General features: G+C 44.4%; 1 protein-coding gene across 3 annotated transcripts in view; it reads right to left on the bottom strand.

Moving 5' to 3' along the window:
• Nucleotides 1–22224, bottom strand: part of ACO1 (aconitase 1) — a 60929-nt gene that overhangs the window by 3831 nt on the left and 34874 nt on the right. For all 3 annotated transcript variants that reach the window (XM_008248341.4, XM_008253164.4, NM_001082315.1), the window contains 12 exon segments: nucleotides 19666–19837; nucleotides 16739–16839; nucleotides 15507–15623; nucleotides 13826–13985; nucleotides 11731–11866; nucleotides 10564–10648; nucleotides 8339–8495; nucleotides 6562–6686; nucleotides 5084–5188; nucleotides 4034–4176; nucleotides 3496–3643; nucleotides 1529–1651 (listed from right to left, as the gene is read on the bottom strand). In XM_008248341.4, the coding sequence (XP_008246563.3) occupies nucleotides 1529–1651; nucleotides 3496–3643; nucleotides 4034–4176; nucleotides 5084–5188; nucleotides 6562–6686; nucleotides 8339–8495; nucleotides 10564–10648; nucleotides 11731–11866; nucleotides 13826–13985; nucleotides 15507–15623; nucleotides 16739–16839; nucleotides 19666–19837 (1572 nt within the window).

Below are 22224 nucleotides of genomic sequence, written 5' to 3'. Positions count from 1 at the left end.
CTACGGAGCAGAAGTACATATGGCTGCCTGGACAGCCAAAGCATACAGCAGTTCTGCAGACTGGTCTGACTCAAGTCACCCTTTGGCGCCAGATGCTAGAGCTCCCCTCCCGACTGCCCACTGCCCAGGTCTCATTTCTGCTATCCCTCAAACCCCTTCCTAGCCTCATTCTGTTTTTCTTAAATTTCTCTGGTTCCCTTTAGCGATTTCCAGAAAAGACAGGTCTATGATCTATTACCAACTAATCACAGACTTTCTTTTCTTCCCCACTTAGAGCAAAGTAACTGATAAAGAAAAAAAAGGTGTGATGTTTAAAGACATAGTCAGAGTCTGGGTGTCTGGAGGAGGGCCTGCCTGCCAGCCAGCCAGCCACAATTTTATTGTACTTGTGGATATCAACTCGGTGTTTCCTAAGCACATTAAATTGTTTAAGCCATCGATGATTTAAATTGACATCAGCTAAACCATTTTTACCCCATCCTGAGGATTAAAGTCGGGCAGAATTCTTCCCTGCTCTCAGGGCAAGCAAATGCTCAAGATGGGAGGTGGGGGTGGCAGGTACAGTGCTGTGGCTTGGCAGGTGAAGCCATGGCCTGCAGAGCCAGCATCCCATATGAGCGCTGGTTCAAGACCTGGCTACTCCATTTCTGATTCAGCTCCTGCTAATGCATCTGGGGAAGATGACTGCCCAAGTGCTTAGGCCCCTGCACCCACGTGGGAGACCTAGAAGAATCTCCTGGCTTTGGATTGGCCCAGCTCTAGCCATTGCAGCCATTTGGGGAGTCAACCACTGGATAGATGATCTCTCTCTCTCTCTGCGCCTGCCTCTCTGTAACTCTTTCAAATGAATAAATATTAAAAAAAAATGTTCAAGATGTAAAAGCTTCCTGCTTCCTGCACAGTCCCTTCAAAGCAAAATCAAACCCTGACACAGGTACAGGCTCTAAATAGAGCCACCTGGCTATGCAGAGAGAGCTTCCCTTTCTCACCGAGCATCTATAATGTTTCCACAGACAGTGAAAAGCAATTACATAAAATCTATACACCGTTTATCCAAGACACCTGTAGCCTTTTCTCACCAAAGTAACTCTTGAAAAAGCCCAAGCCCCTTCCTTTCTCCCTTCTGTGAACCTGACAGTTCAGTAGCTCCGGATTATTCTTTAGGTTCACCTAAAAACCATGAAACTTCTCCCTGTGCATAGAGACTTCTGGATGGAATTTCAGAGATCTCATAGACCCTCCCCCTAAAACAGACCTATGGAAACCACAGAAGTCCTGGTTGCTAAGATATGAATGTCTGATCTCAGGGAACCACTTTAACTTTCTATTATTACTCTTCACTAAGCAAAAGGAATCCAATCCTCCAAGCAGCAGGGATGAACAAGCACTACAAGCTTTTCAGAGCTTGCTCTTAGACAACATCTTCTTGGAGGGTGAAGTGTCAGACTTCAGGCCTGGGCACCTTCCCAGCTCCCCTTCCAGTTCAGACGGGCAGCTGCCCTCTGGGATGTCTCCGCTTCATACTCACCAGCAGGAAAGGGCCCTTGGCTGCCCAGTCTCGGGAGCTGCCTGAGCCATACTCCTTGCCAGCAAGGACGATCAGGGGATGGCCTTCCTGCTGGTACCGCTCAGCTGCATCAAACACATCAAGCTGAGAAAGAGAAAAGGAAGGTGTCAGAGATGCAAGGGGAGCAGTGTGGACTCCGGGTCAGGAGCCCTGCTGAGCCTGCAGACAGCCAAGTCAACGCAAAGTCAACAGAAAAGTCAACGAATCGGCTGTCTGGGCTAAAAAGCTCCAGTTACTGTGATCTATTTCTTTCATCAAACTGAAGTGTGTGTGTGTGTGTGTAACTGAAATGCCGTAACTTTAAGGCAGTTTTAGAAAAGCATTCAAATCCTACATGTCAGGGAGGAAGGGAAACTAGATCAGGTTTTTTTCTCTTCCTTTGACCACACCATTTTAAAACTAAAACAAAACAACAACAACAAAAGCTGCCCTACCCACACCCGTGTTAAATCACTATGAGAGATTCCATGTAGTTAGTTGGGCAGAGAAGCAAAACACAAAGGTCATGTGTTTCGAAACGATGTGAAATGCAAACTTTTATTAGTCATCCTTCTACATTCAGGTCAAGAGTAGAGACAGTAGAAACATGGATGAAGCACAAATCAATAAAGGAGAAGAAAGGATTAAGTAATTTAAAAATGTATTTATTTGAAAAGTAGAGACAGAGACAGAGACAGAGAGAGAGAGACAAAGAGATAGAGGTCTTCTACTTGCTGGGTTACTCCCTGAATGCCTGCAGCAGGGCCAAGTTGAAGCCAGGAAATGGGAATGCAATCTGCATCTCCCACGTGGGTGGCAGTGAGCCAACTACTTGAGCCGTCATCTGGGCCTCCCACCCACACTTCCATCATTCAATACCTATATTTTTCATGGAATATTTTATTATCCCTGATATTCACTGAACAAGTATCTATTGGATGAGGCCCTGCTGATTATCAATCATCTATAAAGAGTCTGCTTTACAAAAACATAACCAGTTCATTGGTTGTGGATGAGGCAGTAAGTGTGGGAGTGAAGACCACTGACTTCAGACTGGACTCCTTGTGTTTTAATTTCTACTTTCCCACTGTGTGACCTTAGGGAGTTACAGGACCTCTTTATACTTCAGGTTCTCAAGTTAAGACAGACAATTATGGTGCCCGCCTCACTGAAAATTAAACTTTAGTCAATATATGCAACGAGTTTAGGACAGTACCTGGAATGTTAGTGAAAGTTGGCAGAGTTACCCCGCAAGGGGTTAGTTTTCAGTGTCCTTGGGAAGGGAAGTGAATCTGAGGACCTCCCACACTGGGGGACACATTATGGGAGGCTTACATGTCACTCCACTTCATTTTGAGTCTCAGAGCCCTGTGGGGTTGGTATTATTCCTACTTTACCAGCAAGTGACAAGAACCTCTGAGAGCGAAGTAACTGGCTGAGCTATGAGGTGGAGCTGGGACTTGAACCCAGACCTGCAGACTTTCCCCACCTCTTACCACCTTTCACCTGGGAAAAGTGCCAGCAGCAATAGACCAACTCCAAGTGGCTTCTTCAGAACTCAAGCAGGCCCCTAGTAGGCTAAATATCTCTTCTTTTCCTAGTGGATGTAGCAAATTAAATGCTAATAAAATAATGCAACAGCCTTCTTGATCAACAGACACTGTTTTAGTGTGGAGTTTCCCTTTCAAATAACAAAGACTTTTTAGGATCAGCTCAAAAGTAATGACTTAGTTAAACCATGGTGCAGAATCTCTAAGCAAGGAGAGGTTTTACTCTTGACGGTGATAATAAGCCCCTCACTGGGGGCACCTGCAAGAGGGACCCCAGGAAGCCAGAGGTCGGATGGGACTGAGAAGAAAGGAAGCCAACAGCAAAGTCGCGGTGTAAACCCAGCCTCCAAGGCCCAGCAAGGGCTGCTTTCTGAAGGAAGCTGAAGAGGCAATACTCACGGTTTCTCCAGAAGGCAGATGTATAGTCTGTGGTGCCTGCTTGTTCAAAAATCTGTTTAACAAGCGAATGTTGGCGAACGTCCCCCGTGCCATGATGGCATCATTCCCCCGGCGGGAGCCATAGGAGTTGAATTCTCGTGGAGTTAGCCTAAGATCGCAAGGAGAGAAGCTAATGTTAGGGCAAAGATGAAACAAGCTTATACCAAGAAAATAATATTGCACCAACTTAACCATTTTTCTCAATCTACTAAGCACTGTTTTCCAAGGCAGAACAGCTGTTCCCAGAGCTACAACTGAGGGCAGAGTGAGAAGTGGGCTGGAGAAAGATGGAAATCTATATTCCCCTGGGATCACTTGGAGTTTTTCAAAACTGGATAGACATGTCTGGAGGAATTGTAAAAAGAATATTTAAATTAGCTTTGTTATGCAGTAAAGTAGTCTGATTCCAAAGACAGCACCCGAAATGTGAAATACTGGCTTCACTCACTCCATTTTTGCCTTTAGTCTTTCCTGTCTCACTCATACTACTTCTACTTACCCTCTGTTGGTTAAGTAGCGAGCAGCAGGGCTATTTCTTGCAATATTTCCAGCTGGAGAGATGTGGTCCGTCGTTACTGAATCTCCCAAATTTAACAGCACATAGGCATCCACTATAGATTTAGGGGGCTGCAGGTCCAAAGTCTAGCAAAGAATACAAGTCAGCATCTACCCAGGTTTTCCCCACCCAGTCACCAGGGGATTCTCAACAGTAGTGGCCCATGGACCTCAACCACAATGAAGTAGGCAGGCACACAGGTTAAAATTGATTAGATTTGTGAACTGGAAGACCACGCCTTCACCACTCCCCTGTGTGACCTCATGCCCCTACCTGCTGCCTTTGCCATGCCCCTGTGTGGCCTCATTCCCCTACCTGGCCACACCTGGGTGCCCACCAGCAATCAGGTTAATTAACCACTCTTAACCACCTCAAGTCAGGAGGGGGCTTGCTGTAGCTCTGTGCCTCCAGGGCGCATGGCCTTCTGGCCACGTGCTCTAGGCTTCCTGGCCCAGATACAGGCCTAGATGCTCTTCCACGTGGCTGGTTCCTGGTGCTTGGTATGAACCCCTATTTATCTCTCCTAAATAAAGCTCTCACTCTCCTATGCATCTTTCTCACTAAATAAAAGCTTAAAATGTAACATGCTACCTCGTTTATCTGTGCTGGTGTTTAGAATTCTTCTCTAAATATTAGGCAAGACCCTCTTGGGTTTATTAATATTGGGGATTTAGTAATAAGCCCATGGTGAAATTGTATGGCACCCCAAATCCGGCAGTACATGTGGCACTCTGGATAGCATTTCTAGGGAACTTTAAGGGGCCACATTCCAGTGTAAATTTTAGGGGGTCTTCTCCGATTGCACAACCACATAGAATCTGTGACCAGAAAATGTATGCTCATTACACCCAAATAGCCCAGCTTCCCCAAAACTTCCCCAGGACAAAGGTTTTAATGAAATAGGTAGTCAAAGTGTATGGAGTAACAAAGTAGATTTGAGGAGGAATGAAACCCTTGGAGGAACTCCTTTTGTCAAGAAGTAAAAAGACATACCAGGTTTTCAAAGAATGGTGGTGACTTAATGTATGTGGATTTGGGATTCCAGAGATACAGCTTATCTGATGGGGCTGCTAAGGCATTCCAGCTTGCATTCACAGTCTTTAAAAAAAAAAAAAAAAGGCAAAGAAAGGCAAATGTAATCACTTTCCATTCCAAGGAAAATTTAAATATGCAAACACAAAACTTTCAAGCTAAATGGTATGATAAAAACAGTTTTTATTCTAAGTAGTCAAATAAAAGGGCTCTTTTTACCAGGATATCCTAATTTAAAAATGCAAATACTCTATTTGGGCAGCCGCAGGGAGGGCAGCCATGATCCCCTCCTATGGATGCACACCCTCAGGAGACCACAGAGAGTGGACAGGACCATCAAGTGCCCCTGCCTTCCAGCTGGCTTTTCTGAAGGAAGCCAGCCACCAGGCTGTGAGCTGAGAGGGGACCCAGGCAGCACAGGGAGGACTCCAGCTATTAGCCAGCAAGGGACTGAGCAGCTTACTTAGCCCAACAATGGCAGGTGTGGGCCTGAGGGGCTCCTCCTCTGGTTTCAGGCCCAGATGGCGGCTTGATGGGAGCCTGCTGAGGGCAGAGGTACCCAGTGAGGCTGGACCTGGATTCCTGACCCAAAGAAACTGTTAACTGACTAATCTTCAGGGTAATGTGTTGCATAGCAATAGACAGAGTATGTGTACTTATAATAATAAACTTATGAACTAATAATAATCCAAGGGGAAATTATTTACTTTGAGTAGTTTGGGAAGTGGACCTCCAGGTCACATAGACACTGGATACTGCAAAGGACAGCTTCTATGCAGGTGGCTTGAATTCACTCCAGAGGTCCATTACCTTCAGCTTCTGGAGAAGGTATGCAACTCAAAGCCTGCCAAGCTCCCTTTTCCCAACATGCACCATGGGAGGGTGTAGTGCATGAACACCACACATATTTACCTCTCTTCCCTCCTTTAAAACCACCAGCCCTGGGGAGAAGCCCTTGGGCATCTTAACGCAGAGAGCAGGAAAAGGAATAACATCCAAGTGCCCCAGCCATTTTCTTCTATTTGTAAAATGAGCGCACACATGCACACACACACATACTGGTTTTGGCTGTTCTGTATTGCCTACTGAATGGCTTTTTTTTTTTAAGGCATCCAAACAGTGCATTCAACCAACTGATTCTATCCCTCCGAGGTATAATAATCCTTAAGGGTCCTCAACACAGCTGACTTGCACCCTCCAAGGTGTCTGAGAAAGGGGCAGAACTGTGGCGGGCAGAACTTGAGCCCTTTCCTTCTGAGGCTGTCACCCTTGTCCAAATCTGGGACACTGGGGAGTGTGGGGTTTCCCTGTTCTTGTTATCTGCAGAAATAAACGTTCCTTTCTCCAGTTCACACTCCTAACGGCCTCCAGGTCTGCAGGTAGGGCAGACAGAGGGGAGGCTTTCTCTCAGATCCTGGGCCGGGCAGCGGGGACCTCACCTCTATTTTCTGGTAGACCTCCGTGAACATCCCAGGGATGACGTACTGCCGCTCCACTGCCTGGATCTCCTCTCGAGTTGGCCAGATATCTCTCAGAAACACCTGCTGCCCCTTTGCATTCGTCCCTGGGGAAAACGTTTATTAATGAAAAAGACTTCCAGCTTCATTATCACACAAGATGGAGTCTCATTCTTGGTAGTTATGTTCTATAACCTGTGCGAACTCTCCTGCGGGAAATGCAGGGGTAGGTGCTTGTAAGCTTCCAGTCATATTTTTGGCAATGGATGCATACATAACCTTGTTTTATATCTGCTTCTGTCTAAAGACATCTTATTTAAATACGGATGTCTTCCGTATCTGTGGGTTCCACATCCATGGATTCAACCAAGTGTGAATTGGAAACGTTCGCTAAAAAACATGCTGTCTGTACTGAACATGTACAGACTTTTTTCTCCTTGTGATTATTACATAAATACTGGCAACTACACATGTGGTACATTATGTATCACAGGAACTCTTTCGAAAAGACCAGAGATGTTCAGGAGGCCTAGCAGTTAATACACCAGTTAAGATGCCCACACATTATTGGAGTGCTTGGACTTGATAATCACTGGGTTCCTGCCACCCATGTAGGAGATCTGGATTAAGTTCGTGGCTACCAGCTTTAGCCCAATCCAGTCCTGGCTGTTGTGGGCATCTGGGAATTGAACCAGCAAATGGGGGACTATTTGGCATGCTGTCTCTCTGCTTCTCGAACAAATAACAATTAAAAAATAAGAAGTAGACAAGGACTGCAAAGGTCATATGCAGATACAACATCATTTTATAAAAGTCACTTAAGTTTGTACAGCTTTTCTCTCTGAGGGGGATTCTTGGCACTTATGCCCCAAGGATACAAGGCACACCTGTGTGCTGCTGACTCGTTAGCCACTAGCACTTTAGCTCAAGCCTGAACAAAGTCTGTCTGAGCTCAGGGCACCCCCAGTGTTACACTGAAGAACATGAGACAGCACTTTAGCACCAGAACTGGAGCCATGTCAAACAGCAAAATCCCCACACAGAACACAAAAATGCAAAAAACATGATAGCAAACAGACCACAGCCTGAGAGTTAAACAAGCAGGGTGAGCATCACCCCGTTTGACCTCAGCACAGCACCACGTGCAGTGAGTGACCAAGTTTTCGTAACTCTGTGCATGTCTGTGAGCAACCACTAAAGCCCCATAAGCACTGATTTGGGGCTTTTCATGGACAGGTAAATTTGCAAATACAGAATCCATAAATAACGAGGATCAACTGTACCTCCAAGGTTATGAGTTCCTATCAATCAATTTTAGGGGCACACTTTTCATCCTAATCTGCTCGAATGGACTGAGGAAGTGCAGCAGGCAAGGAGGGGAGAGGAAGGAAGACAAAGCAGCATCTCTCCCGATTTCTGAGGCACAGAAGTAATGGCAGCGGCTCCTACTGAGCATGTATGAAACAGTGCCTTCTGTTAGGCCATGACGGGACCGGGGACAGGGGGGACTACTGAAGCTAGATGAGCAGGATCTCTCACTTAGGGCATTTCTTCCTCTCCTGTCACTCCTCACCCTCAAGCAGACTCTTATTTATCTCCTAGAGTCATATCTTGGCTGTGTATTGGGAAATAGAGTCTCCTCTCCACTTTATTTCTGGAGGTTCTATATTTCAGTTTTTATTCAAGGAAAGCAATAACTTTCTTTTGGTATTATTTTCAGGTTCACCTGAAAAAAAATTGTAGTCACACAGAATCTTACCCAATGGCTCTTTCTCGAAGTCGATCCTGATGGTCCCAGCAATTGCATATGCTATTACTAAGGGAGGAGAGGCCAAATAGTTGGCCCGGGTGTTGGGATGAACTCGACCTTCAAAATTTCTGTTCCCAGAGAGTACTCCGACAGCTACAAGGTCTCCCTGCATAAGGCAAGAGAAAATACGGGTCACAAGGAGATTGCCTAAAGGAAAGCCAAGACACTGTGGCAAAAAAATGTTCTACATGAAGGATCTCTGGGAGTGAGACCCCAGCAGAAAGAAGTGGCCATAAAAGGATGTACATTTTTCTAAAGGGAGGAGAGAAGTTACACTTTGCTTATAGCCTTGCCCAAACACTAACAGAGTTTGTGGACTCAAAAGGTTTCCATAGCCTAGGCAGCTCATGTTAAGAGCCGTGGGTGGTCACTGACATTATACATAAGAGTGTTAATTGTTAAATTAACAACAGGAGTCACTGTGTACTAATTCCCCATGCAGGACCTCTGTCCTCACTGAGTTGTATTTTGAGAGTTAACTGTAAAACTAGTTCTCAGTTTGTGTGTGCATGCGTGCAAATTGCTGAAATCTTTACTTAGTACAGAGTTGGTCTTTGTACAAAGTTAACTGAAAATGAATCTTAATGGAGAATACAACTGGGAAAGGGAGAGGGAGGAGGAGGGGTGTAGGACTGTGGTGGGAGAGTGTGTATGGTGGGAAGAGTAACTACATTCCTAAAGTTGTACATATGAAATTTTTATTCCTTAAAGCATAAATTATGGGGCCAGTGCCGTGGCTCACTTGGCTAATCCTCCGCCTGTGGTGCTGGCATCCCATATGGACACGGCGTTCTAGTCCCAGTTGCTCCTCTTCCAGTCCAGCTCTTTGCTGTGGCCCAGGAGGGCAGCAGAGGATGGCCCAAGTGCTTGGGCCCTGCACCCGCATGGGAGACCATGAGGAAGCATAGCTTCCAGCGTAGCTCTGGCCGTAGCGGTCATTTTGGGGGTGAACCAATGGAAGGAAGACCTTTCTCTCTGTCACTCTACCTGTCTAATAAATAAATTACAAAATATATACATAAATTACTAAAAAAAAAGATTGCCTAGGCTTATCTTAGCCCATCTGCAATCGTTTGGATGTAACTCTTTAGCTGCCCTTTCGTCTGGCCCTTCCCTACTGTAAGGGAAGGAAGGAAGAAGAGCACACGAGAGACTCTGTGGGAGACACCCTATGACAAAGGTAGTAGGGTCATGGTCAGTCATTTCTGGCCATGAGAAAACATCAGGTAGTTTAGAAGGCAACATCCTGGTTACTGTTACCTGGGGCCTACAAACAGGTGGGAAAGACTAAAAATTGACAGTTAAAAAAGCAACCAGAATTCACACAGATCTTACGATTAATGAAAAGCAAAGCAAGCAAAATAATATTTTTAAAACTTACAGAAGTTTTAGGACAAAAAAAAATCAAGGCAATGCAATTTAGATTTATTTGTATGAAGACCTGACTTTGAACTAACTTTCAAATGACCAAATAACTGTGGCCCTTTGTAGTCAAAACCAGTAAGCAGTGAGCACTTGCCATGTGCACCTGGCACTGTACTGTTTTATGCACATCATTGTCTTAATTCTCACAACTGCATACAATAAATCTATTAGTATCTCCAACTTATTTTTTTCCCCACTTTTAGTGTCTCCAATTTAAAGCTGTGGAAAGAGGCCGGTGCTGGGGCTTAGTGGGTAAAGCCGCTGCCTGCAGTGCCAGCATCCCATATGGGCGCTGGTTCGTGTCCCGGCTGCTCCACTTCCAAACCAACTCTCTGCTATAGCCCGGGAAGCAGTGGAAAATGGCCCAAGTCCTTGGGCCCCTGCACCCACATGGGAGACAGGCAAAAAGCTCCTGGCTTTGGATCAGTACAGCTCCAGCCATTGCGGCCAACTGGGGTGAACTAGTGGATGGAAGCCTCTCTCTCTTTATCTGCCTCTCCTTCTCTCTCTGTGTAACTCTTTCAAATAAATAAAATAAATCTTTAAAATAAAAGCTGTGGAAAGTGAGGCACAAACAGGTTAATTAACTTGCCCAAGGTTATATAGCTAACCATTTTAGATCAACTTCAAAGACCACATTCTTTAAGCACAGCCCTGCTTCCACAGACTTTCTTGAAACTGGAAGCACTTTGGTCTTGCACCACAATGAAAAGAAATGATAGTTCTGATGGCCTACAGACTGTAATCACCTGTGTGATGGCTTCTACCACAGGCTCAGGTAAGGGTCCACTGTTGCCAATGCAGGTCATGCAGCCATAGCCCACCACATCAAACCTAGGGGCCAAAAGAGAAATATTCGACAGTGACTTTCAGTGAGCTGTCTGTGGGTAACAATTCCTGGAGACCACAGGACAAAAAGAGATAGTGGTGCAGGAAGTAAGCTTTGTAGAGTGCCATTTCTATAAAGTTTTCATTCTTGATGGCATTTGAATGTAACATTATCTAAGATTATTCATATTTTTACTTACAAGTTGAATGATCCACAATTTTTCAAAGTTGAAATCAAATACATCATTTAATGTCTCTATTCCCTACTATTTTTATATTTAGATAATCATATAATCCCAAGAACTCTCCACTTTAGAAGGCACATAAAGAAAATATGTCATCTAGGGCCAGTGCTGCGGTATAGTGGGTAAAGCTGTCACCTAAAGTGCTGGCATCCCGGATGGGCAACAGTTTGAGTCCCAGCTCCCTGCTATGGCCTGGGAAAGCAGCAGAAGTTGGCCCAAGCACTTGGGCCCCTGAACCCATGTGGGAGACCCTGGAGAAGCTCCTGGCTTCAGACTAGCCCAGCTCCACCTGTTGAGGCCATTTGGGGAGTGAACCAGTGGATGGACAATCTCTCTGTGTGTGTGTGTATCTCCTTCTCTCTTTCAAATAAATAATTCTTTAAAAAAAAATACATGTCATCCCAATGTGGAATCATATGGAAGGTGGCAAACTGTATGTGGCAACAAATACCAAGTTTGCCTCAAGCAATCTGAATGGTTTTAACCATGGTAAATGGCAAAGGCAGCCCCTCAGTTGCAGAGCCTCTGCTGGTTCACAGAACACTCAGCGCAACTGAAAAGGTGTCGTCTCCTCCAGGAGGGTCCCACACCACATCTGAGTAGATTTAGCAAGCAGAGCACAGGCCCAATTCAGACTGTCCTTGTATGATGAACACCAGCACAACTGTACAGGAGGGTCACACTCAGCTGGAATGTAAGAGTTTGGTCTGCCTACAATCTGATAAAAGACTAGGCAATTAAATACCACCAAATAAGCTCCCATCTGTTACAAAGTGGCAGAGCAAGACCCATAAGGAATAAAACAACAACAAAAGTGTAAGGCTAAAGCAAACTCTCCCTCACCCCAGCTGAGACAAGTAAGGCATGACTCCACTCTCTCGCAGGTAGTAGGTGACCACACCACTTCCAGGGGACAGGCTGGTCTTCACGTAGGGCTTCACGTTCAAGCCAGCATCCACGGCTTTCTTCGCTAACAGTCCTGGGAAATGGTAAGCACACGTCTAGTTTAGAGGGTCATCTAATCTAGGTGCCAGGGACACTTCAAGGAAGACCCTCATGCTTACTGTCTGCATTTCTCGCCACCGCCTGACAAAGCCACCTTCATGTTGCCACCCTGTGCCACTTTAGCTGCCTAATAGAAATTAAAAGCTTACTAGTTTAGTGCCATTCACAAACATGCAATAAACTCAAAGTAAGTCAGGGAAATGAAGAGAAGGGCTTATCCTTGTTTAAATCATTTAGGAACACATTACAAAATGAGTGCTTCATATTTTTGGAGGGAGTGATCATTCTAATTAAGTTTTATTTGGATGAAAAGCATAATTGGAGAGTTCCTTTCTGAAAGTATCACCTGTACACTGGCTGGTGAGAAACACAGCCAGGTCACGTGTAAGACTGTAGACCGCAGGCATTTCTTGAAGTGGAGAATCAAGGGCTCCTGGGCCTCTGGACTTTAGGCATGTACAGAGACTGTTACTGCAACTCAGTGCTCTGAAGTTATCACAGAAGCAGGGAAAAAGTGAGGAGTGGAGTGGGGGTCTAACGGCATTTTTTTGATGGCATTTTGAGGTAACATTATCTAAGATTATTCATATTTTTACTTACAAGTTGAATGATCCACAATTTTTCAAAGTTGAAATCAAATACATCATTTAATGTCTCTATTCCCTACTATTTTTATATTCAGATAATCATATAATCCCAAGGACTCTCCACTTTAGGAGGCACATAAAGAAAATATGTCATCTGGGGCAAGCGCGGAGGTATAGCGGGTAAAGCTGTCGCCTGCAGTACCAGCATCCCTATGGGCAACAGTTTGAGTCCCAGCTCCCTGCTAAGGTGCCTGGGAAAGCAGCAGAAGATGGCCCAAGTCCTTGGGCTCTTGCATCCATGTGGCAACAAGCAAATTATCTTAGAAAAATGATTTGCTCCAGACAAGGAAGATTTAGCTGGCAACAGATGAACTCTTGCACAAAGAAGCTTTTTTTCTTATGCCCATAAAGACTTTTTGATGCTGTCTGGTCTGTGGACACAAGGGAAACACTTGGGGATGATTAGAAATTTGGAAACAAAGGAGATCTTATATTAGTGAAACCCTGCCTGTAAATATTAACTACTCGGCAGAATGGTGTAGCAGGTCAGGTGCACACAGCACCCTCAGCACCCTGTGATCCAGATGCACTTGCCAAGCACCGAGACAGTACTAAATTCTGCTGCTGAGGGGGTTTCGGAGGACAAAGTCTATGACATGACAACTTTTTTTTTTTTTCCCCAAAGTCTGAAACAAGATTCTAGGTTTTCCAAGAAACTCCGCTTCTTCTGCTGTTCTCTATTTTCTGTGTTCACTCTAAACAGAAAGCCCGCTATTGTATTATGTATTGTGTTTTAAATACTTTGTTTTGTACACTGCTTTTCTTTTTCTTTTTTTTTTTTTTTTTTTGACAGGCAGAGTGGACAGTGAGAGAGAGAGACAGAGAGAAAGGTCTTCCTTTTTGCCGTTGGTTCACCCTCCAATGGCCGCCGCGGCTGGCGCGCTGCGGCCGGCGCACCGCGCTGATCCGATGGCAGGAGCCAGGAGCCAGGTGCTTATCCTGGTCTCCCATGGGGTGCAGGGCCCAAGCACCTGGGCCATCCTCCACTGCACTCCCTGGCCACAGCAGAGGGCTGGCCTGGAAGAGGGGCAACCGGGACAGAATCCGGCACCCCGACCGGGACTAGAACCCGGTGTGCCGGCGCCGCTAGGCGGAGGATTAGCCTAGTGAGCCGCGGTGCCGGCCTTGTACACTGCTTTTCATTAGATATTTCTAGGCCAATAAACTGCTACATCTAGAAAAGACAAGGCTCAAGGAACCACATCTTGCACTAAGTCCCAGGGTCACGTCTTGAGATTTCCCCTGCTCATCCACAGAACCATGGGGATAGACTCAAGTGCACTTACCTGCTCCTAACATCACAGATGGATTACTGGTGTTTGTGCAGCTAGTAATGGCAGCAATTACCACAGATCCATGAGAAAGGGTGAATTCACTATCATTATAGATAAACGTCTTATGGTCATTATGATGGTCTGGAGCAACCTGGAATCCTTTAAATCCTTGCTATAAAAGAAAAAAATATATACACACATATAAATACATAATACATATATTTATAGAAGCAAATATATGAAGAAAAAATTGAGATATTTCTATATATTTATATAGATGGGAATAAAAAATATATATAGATAGATGAAAGTTTTCACTTTGGAAGAAGGAGGAATACTAATTTTTAAGATTTATTTGAAAGGCAGGGTGACAGAAAGGGAAAGACAGAGAAAGATCTTCCATCTGCTGTTCAGTCCTCAAATGGCCACAACAGCCAGGGCTGGACTTGAAGCCAGGAGCCACAAACTCTATCCTGGTCTCCCATGTGGAAGGCGTGGACACAAGAACTGGGCCATCTTCCACTTGCCTTTGTGGAAGCATTCACAGGAGCTGGACTGGAAGCGGAGTAGCCAGGACTCAAACTGGCACTCGGTACGTGATGCAGGTGTCACAAGTGGTGGCTTCACCTGCTGTGCCACAACAGCAGCCCCAGGAGGAATACTTAGTTAACACAGTGTCATGGTTACACACTGACTGAGGTTACTGATTCTAACCTCATAGAAATTTGGAGAGCCAGCGCCGCGGCTCAATAGGCTAATCCTCCGCCTGCGGCGCTGGCACACCGGGTTCTAGTCCCGGTCGGGGTGCCGGATTCTGTCCCGGTTGCCCCTCTTCCAGGCCAGCTCTCTGCTGTGGCCAGGGAGTGCAATGGAGGATGGCCCAAGTGCTTGGGCCCTGCACCCCATGGGAGACCAGGAAAAGCACCTGGCTCCTGGCTCCTGCCATCGGATCAGTGCGGTGTGCCGGCCGCAGCGCGCTGGCCACGGCAGCCATTGGAGGGTGAACCAACAGCAAAGGAAGACCTTTCTCTCTGTCTGTCTCTCACTGTCCACTCTGCCTGTCAAAAAAAAAAAAAAAAAAAAAAAGAAAAAGAAATTTGGAGAAAGGTGTCATTTTGACCAGATACAAACTAACCATGATCAATAAAGCAAAGCACAACTGAACATTTGGTAGACTGCTGGTGTCCCGTAGGTGAAATCTATCATTCATCTTAATCACTCACATGGAAAATGCTCAGTGAGCACCTACTGTGTACTGTGATTCTGACAAATTCTACTCTGAAACATGCTACACTGTAAGGCACACAAGTTGCAATAATGTAACTTAAAGAATACTGAAGGCTATCAAAGTGTTTCAGACCAAGTGTCATCAAGTTTCAAATGAGGGAAAAATGACTTTCTGCTGAGATAGAGGCCTTGTTGCAGAAGAGCTGGGACCTGGCCAAGTCTTACGGAGTTGACAGAGCGGGACATGCAGGCAGAGGCATGAACAAAAGTAACGCGGCCAGAAAAGCTGGGGCAAATACATGAACGATGCAGTCAGAGGCCTGTGAAACGCAGATGCGTTTACAAAGCTGAATTGTGTTCACAGATGTTCAGGTGCTATAAGGAAACTGCCTGAAACTCTGGGCACTATCAAACTGGGCATGGGGCACAGTCGGAGGGGTTTCAACCTCCTCTCCCAGACTCCTACCTTGGCTCCAAGGCAGCTCTCAAAGTCCTTTTTCATGTCAGACACAGCAACTTTGTCCTGAGGCCTTTTGGGTCCACTGCAGCAAGGCACTACGGTCTTCAAATCTAATTCCACAACCTGTTCACCAAAAAGCAAAGGAATTACAGATTCACATTATAACCACAAGGAAGAAACACAGGCACACCAGGGAGGGAATTTAAAGCATCACACAACACCAAAAAGCAAACAAAACTACCACACTCTCAAACAAGGAGGCCAATGTTCATCTTAACATTTAGGTGACTGACTTCCACGATCTACATGGGCACCACAGTGGCATGGGACAGGCAGGAAGCCGAGCCCCACCTCAAGAAGGTCAGGTGTACCTTGTGTTGCTGCTCAGCATCTGCCACTCATCCACCCTCCCACAGCAGCCCAGACATGCTCTTCACTGTCTAAGTTAGGTTGAAATCCATTTTCTTTTTTTCAAAATTACTTTAATTATACATAGGTATGGGGCACAGATACAATGCATATATCCCATGTGAAGATCAAATAAGGTGAGTTAACATTTGTATCACTTTAAACATTTTTAAACACATTTTTGATTAACAATAAATGCACATATTCATAGGGTACAATAATAAATAATAAATAATGTATAAATATGTTGTCACTAGAGTTGAGTTTTCTATTGAAACAGTACATAAACTATTATACTTCTAAGGTGATCTGAGAGGGATTTAGCTAAGTCAATAATGCCAGGAGACAGACCAAGTCTAGCAATATTTCCTTTTCTCATTGTAATAGGAAACTAAACAAGGGTCTAATATCTAGTTTCCCCTCTGATCTTGCCCATATAGAAAAAAGATAAGTTATCAGATAAATGGAACTAAGTGGTATGTCTGTACCTTCACTTCTTTTCAGGTCTATGATAAATGATGGCCTTAGCCTTGACCAGCTCTTGTGCCTCTACTGGAGTCTCAATAGTCTTACACATAAGAGGTGTGAATCAGTAGTTCAAAATGGCAACACACTCAACTTGTAACTATTAAGTAAGAATATAAAATGCTATATTATTTCATTATATTTAAAAGTTCCTCATCCTTTGATTTCTTAACCTTTTAACATTCTGTTCTGACTTCGCAGTGATGAATTTCCGACAACTGTTTCTCCCAAGAAAAAAACACACACAACTAAAACCACAGCCCTGAGGAAGAGGAAACATATGTTTGTGGAAGGTGCTCTCGTACCTGGGTGAAGTCTGGGTCTTGAGAGGGGTCACTGTAATCTCGGAACATCCCTACAGCCTGAAGATACTTTCTAATCTGCTTCACTTTGCTTTCATCCCGACCTAAACAACAATTGAAGGAGTAACAAGTAACATATCTTAGTATTTCCTGGTTAGAGACTATACACTCATACTCCCATCAGCGATTGTACACATAATACGCACTGCACTGACACACACACTGAAAGCTCTGTTGATATTTCAGCTTGATATCTGACTCCAGCTGCTGCTTTTTATTATTATTATTATTATTTTTTTTTTAGATTCATTTATTTGAAAGGCAGAGTTACAGAGACAGAGGGAGACAGAGCTCTTCTGTACTGGTTCACCCCCAGATGGCTACAACAGCCAGGGTTTGGCCAGGTCAAAGTCAAGAGCTTCAAACACTTGGACCACCTTCTGCTGTCTTCCCAGGTGCATTAGCAGGAAGCCGGATCAGAGGTGGAGCAGCCAAGAATCGACTTGGCACTCTGATTTGGGATGCTTGCATCGCAAATGGTAGCTTAACCTGCTGTGCCCCAACACTGGCCCTCATCATTCTTATCAAAATGAACATTTCATTTTTCTGAAAAAGATTCTACCTGTAAGATGATATTCCCTCTCCTTGTAGTTATGACACTTAATTAGCAGGACCCCAAGTCCAAACTAATAGTCAAGGCACACATATGTACTTATCTTCAGCTGTGCAGAAAGACTCTCAGCGTTCCACATTATTATTATTAGAATAATGTCCTACTCCATCCCCACCCCAAACTACCAAGCTCTAGAGCACCTTCTGTGTGCCTAGCACTGTGAAACTTTAAATGCATTCCCTCAAATTCTGGCCCTTTATCATAACCTTATGAGACAACGAATATTTTCACTTACAGGTGAAGAAATGCTGGCCCAAGAACATTAAATAACTTTTCAAAGCCTGTAAACAGCAGAATCAGGATCTGAACGTGAGTCTGACTCTAAAGTTCAAAGTCTTAACCCACAAGACGGTATCACCAGGAATATGACCCTGCGTCCTCTGCTATTCAATTCTTATCAAGATCCTGGTGTGCGGGGGGGAGGGGTGTAGGCATTTGTTTCAGTGTTTAAGACTCACCTGGGATGCTGGAGTCCAGCTTCTTGCTAAATTACACCTCACTCTAGGAGGCTGCAGTGATGGCCCAAGTACTTGGGTCCCTGCCACCCATATGGGAGACCCCAACTGAGTTCCAGGCTCCTAGATCCAGCCTTGCCCAGCCCTGCTGTTGTGGAAATTCGGAGAATCAATACTGAAAGGAAGATCTCTGTCTCTTTTAAATAAATAAATAAAAGACTGTGGTGTAGGAGGTAGCATTCATGAAATATGCTTGCTGGACATGCATCTACCTATGTCTCTGAGAGTAAAGTAAGACTGAAAGCTTGATTCTTGGACCCACAATACATCAGATTTTTTTGTCTATTTGTCTGAACAGTAAGTCACCAGCTTTCAGCATGGATCCCACAAATTATTTACCATGAGCTACTGCTGAGCCCACTGTTACTGGCAACCCACAGCATAGTCCTCACGAAGAGGTACGGGAGAGACTTCTAGAGGGTCTAGCATGAGAAAGGCTTGTACTCTTCTGGGGCAGTGTGCTTCTGCTGAACAGACACTGATGAATCCGGCACTGGGACAGTGAGAAGCTGAGTGTCCACCGCCGGCACCACAGAAACCAACCTCACCGCTGGGTCTGCTCTGCAGCGCTTCTCCCTTGACCTGGCTCATCACCCTCCCCTCCTGTTCTTTGAGGCGATGCCCTCAGCAACTCATTCTGATTCTTTTATTCCTACGTCTTCTTCACTTGAGATCCTCTGGGGAGTGAGCACATATTAATCCATTCCAAGGTGATTATATTTAATAACATTTTTAAACTAAACTTTTTCATCCCAGTCTTTACTATTTCCAAAGTAACATCCTCAGGTTATGGGAGATGTGGATTTATTTGGAGCAAGCTTCCCATGAGGCTGTTCTCATGGCTGGTCCCCTCACTCCTTCGTTCAGCCCTCAGTTCAAATCTCACCTTCAGGGGCCTTTTGCTGACCTTCCAAAATAGGAACAGAACTCCTGGTAACTCAACTACCTCCCCCTGCTTTCTTGATCAGACTTGGGCATCTGTTTACCTATTCACTGCCTTTCTCTTTCTTGCTCACTGGAATATAAGCTCTGTGAAGGCAAGAACTTCTTTTATACTGCTCACTGCTGGACCCCTGGGACCAAGACTAGATATCAATAACTTATTGAATACCTCAATGAATATTTAATGATTTAAAAATAAACCTAGGTATTAAAATTAAAAAGCTTTCTAAAGGTGTAAGTCAAATCCCTAAACATACATACACAGAGTTAAGAATCTGTTGATGTTTAAAAATCACTTTCATATGCAGACTCCCATTTCACCTGTGCTTCTCTGCCAAGAGGCAGGCAGCTGCAGGCTTGGAGTCTGCCTCCACTATTCACTGACTGTGGGGTAGTACCACTCTCGGATCCTCAGTTTTCTCTCCTTTTAGTTAATTAACCAATCAGCCAATCCCCTCCATAGGTCTGTGACAAGGATGACAGCAAATGATACCAAGAGCCTAGGATACTGTAGGAAACCCACAGATGGTAGTCACTAAGATCACTTGTTTACCATCAGAAAACTAGTGGTAGGAGAGCTGTATAAATACCTAGGCTTCTGTATAAACACCTCCACTCTATACTGGCCATCCTATCTCTAACTTCCTTAAATCCTAACACCCCATTTGACTCCATATAGAGAAAAGAAAATTTTCCAAATCTTCCCAAACCGTTCCAGGGGGTGGAGGCGGAAGACAATGCTCTGATTCTAGCATCCCGTGATTTACAGACGGCTCTCTGCTTTCAGGCCCTTCACTTACCTGTCTGCACCAAGTACTTGATACTGACTTCATCAACTGGGAAGAAGGTAGCAGTTGCTCCGTATTCTGGACACATGTTGGCGATTGTAGCTCTGTCAGCAATGGACAACTGGGCTACTCCTGGCCCGAAGAACTCAACAAATTTGCCCACGACCCCAACCTGGCGGAGGTGCTAAGCAGCAGAAACAACAGAAACAGATCTGATGGTTTACATTTTAAAATGCAGAGCTATCACCCTGCAATTCTTATAAACTAGTCTTATAACCTCAAACAGAAAGTTAGCCCAGCATGCTTGTGATTACTTTGAAAAAGTAAAGGGCAACAAACAATGTCACTCAGATACAACATGGTGCCCTGGATTGGACATGGAACAGGAAAGGCACCTAGTGAAAAAAGTGGTCAAGCGTGTATGACTGCCATGAATGTTAACTTCTTAATTTTGATCACTGTGCCATGGTTATGTAAGATGTGAACGACATTAAGGGGCAGGAATTGTGGCACAGCAGGTTAAGCTACCTCTTGGTACACCTGCATTCTATACCAGAGTGCCTGGTTGGAGTCCCAGCTAATCTGCACTACAGATCCAGCTTCCTGCCAATATGCCTGGGAGGCAGATGATGGCTCAAGTATTTAGGTTCCTGCCACTCATGTGAGAGACCTGAATGGAGTCAGCGTGGCCTAGCCCCAGCTGTTGCACTAGTAGATAGAAGATCTCTCTATCTCTTGTTTTCTGTCATCTGTCTTTCAAAGAAGTAAATAAACCTTAAAAAAAAAGTTAACACTAAGAGGAGCTAGGAGAACGGTAAAGAGGAACTCTGTATTATCTTTACACCATGTCTGTAAATCTAACATTATGTCAAAGCAGTTCTTACAAAAAGAAAGCAATGCCGAAAATACAACATTAAGAAAAATTTTTCAAACATTCTTCTTTTTCAGAGAAAATGCCTACAAGTGCTGAAAATTAAATTCTTTCAACTTAAACAAACCAGTATTCACACTAATAGGAATCTAAATGAATTATTTCCTAAAGTATAATGAAGAAAATTCATACTCCAGGTACAAATCAATATAACCAACAAATCCAGACTGGCTGACTCTCAACATCTTTTCCACAGAGGCCACCAGCCAGGGGTGAGGCCTCACAACTTACTACCCCTGCATGAAGCCAGTTTTAGGGACCGTGGACAAGCACATGGACAGAACGCTCTTTTGGTGAGAAGTGAGCCCTATGTGATTCCCCATTTGAAGAACAGCAAGCAGACATTTGTGATATGCTATGGTGTTCAAATATACCCAATTCCAAATGCCGCAAAGATTATAGAGAAATTTTGGAGGATGGGGAGTGGGGAGACTTAATAGTACACCATCCATGCAAAAAGTTCTAAACCTCCAAACTATACAACCAGAAAAAATTGTGTTCATGATAATGAAAAACCATCTCTATTCTCATAGTCTTTGAAAATTATACAAAGAAAGCAACTCACCCAAAAATGATTTCCTGTAAGAGTTAAAGAGGGAAAAAAACAAAACAAAACAAAACAAAACAAAACAAAACAAGGGCCAGTGTTGTGGCATAGCAGGCAAAGCTGCTGTCTGCAATGCCAGTGTCTCATATGGGCCGTTTCGAGGTCTGGCTCCATTTCCCATCCAACTCCTTGCTATTGTACCTAGGAAAGCTGTGGAAGATGGCCCAAGTACTTGGGCTCCTGCACACACTTGGGAGACCCAGAAGAAGCTCCTGACTCATGGTTTATCTGGCCCAGGCCTGTTGCAGCCATTTGGTGAGTGAACCAGCAGATGGAGGAGTGCCCTTTTCTGTCTCTCCCTCTCTCTAATTCTTCCTTTCAAGTGAAGACAATAAATACTTAAAAAAAATAAAAATAAAAAAAGACCTAACATGTTCCAGCTTGGAGAAACATGTTGTAATAATGTGACACAATACAAAGGGAAAAAAATTTTAGAATCAATGATTATTCATGGAACTAACTTGCTATTTACACATAAAAATGGGGCTGGCATTGTGGTACAGCAGGTTAAGCTCCCACCTACAAAGCTGGCATCCCATATGGGCACTGGTGCAAGTCCCAGCTGCTCTACTTTCTATCCAGCTCCCTGCTAATACGCCCAGGAAAGCAGCAGAAGATGGCCCAAGTCCTTGAACCCCTGCAATCCACATGGAAAACCCAGAAGGAGTTCCAGGTTCCTGGCTTGGGCCCTACTGGAACCATCTGGGGAGTGAACCAATGGATGCAAGATCTATCTCTAACACTGCCTTTCAAATAAACAAATAAATCTTTAAAAAAAAAAAAAAAAAAAGAACCACCACCATGTGGGGAAAAAATGCAGCCAAATTATAAACACATGCATGGAAATGATTCTCCAAAACCTCGGATTACTTCTAGGAATGGCAAGGCAATTTTATCATGAACATCACATATGAATTCTTTAAAAACAGAGAACTCGAAGCAAATAAAGGGTTATCATCTGTTGAATCCTGGTGGTAGGCATACTGATTTCTGTGTATTTAAATTACTAAACTTTTTTTAATTTTTAAGATTC

Source organism: Oryctolagus cuniculus, chromosome 1 (genome assembly GCF_964237555.1).
Source record: "Oryctolagus cuniculus chromosome 1, mOryCun1.1, whole genome shotgun sequence".
Lineage (NCBI taxonomy): Eukaryota > Metazoa > Chordata > Mammalia > Lagomorpha > Leporidae > Oryctolagus > Oryctolagus cuniculus.
The sequence above is the reverse complement of the archived record's forward strand: the minus strand, read 5'-3'. Positions and strand labels throughout refer to the sequence as shown.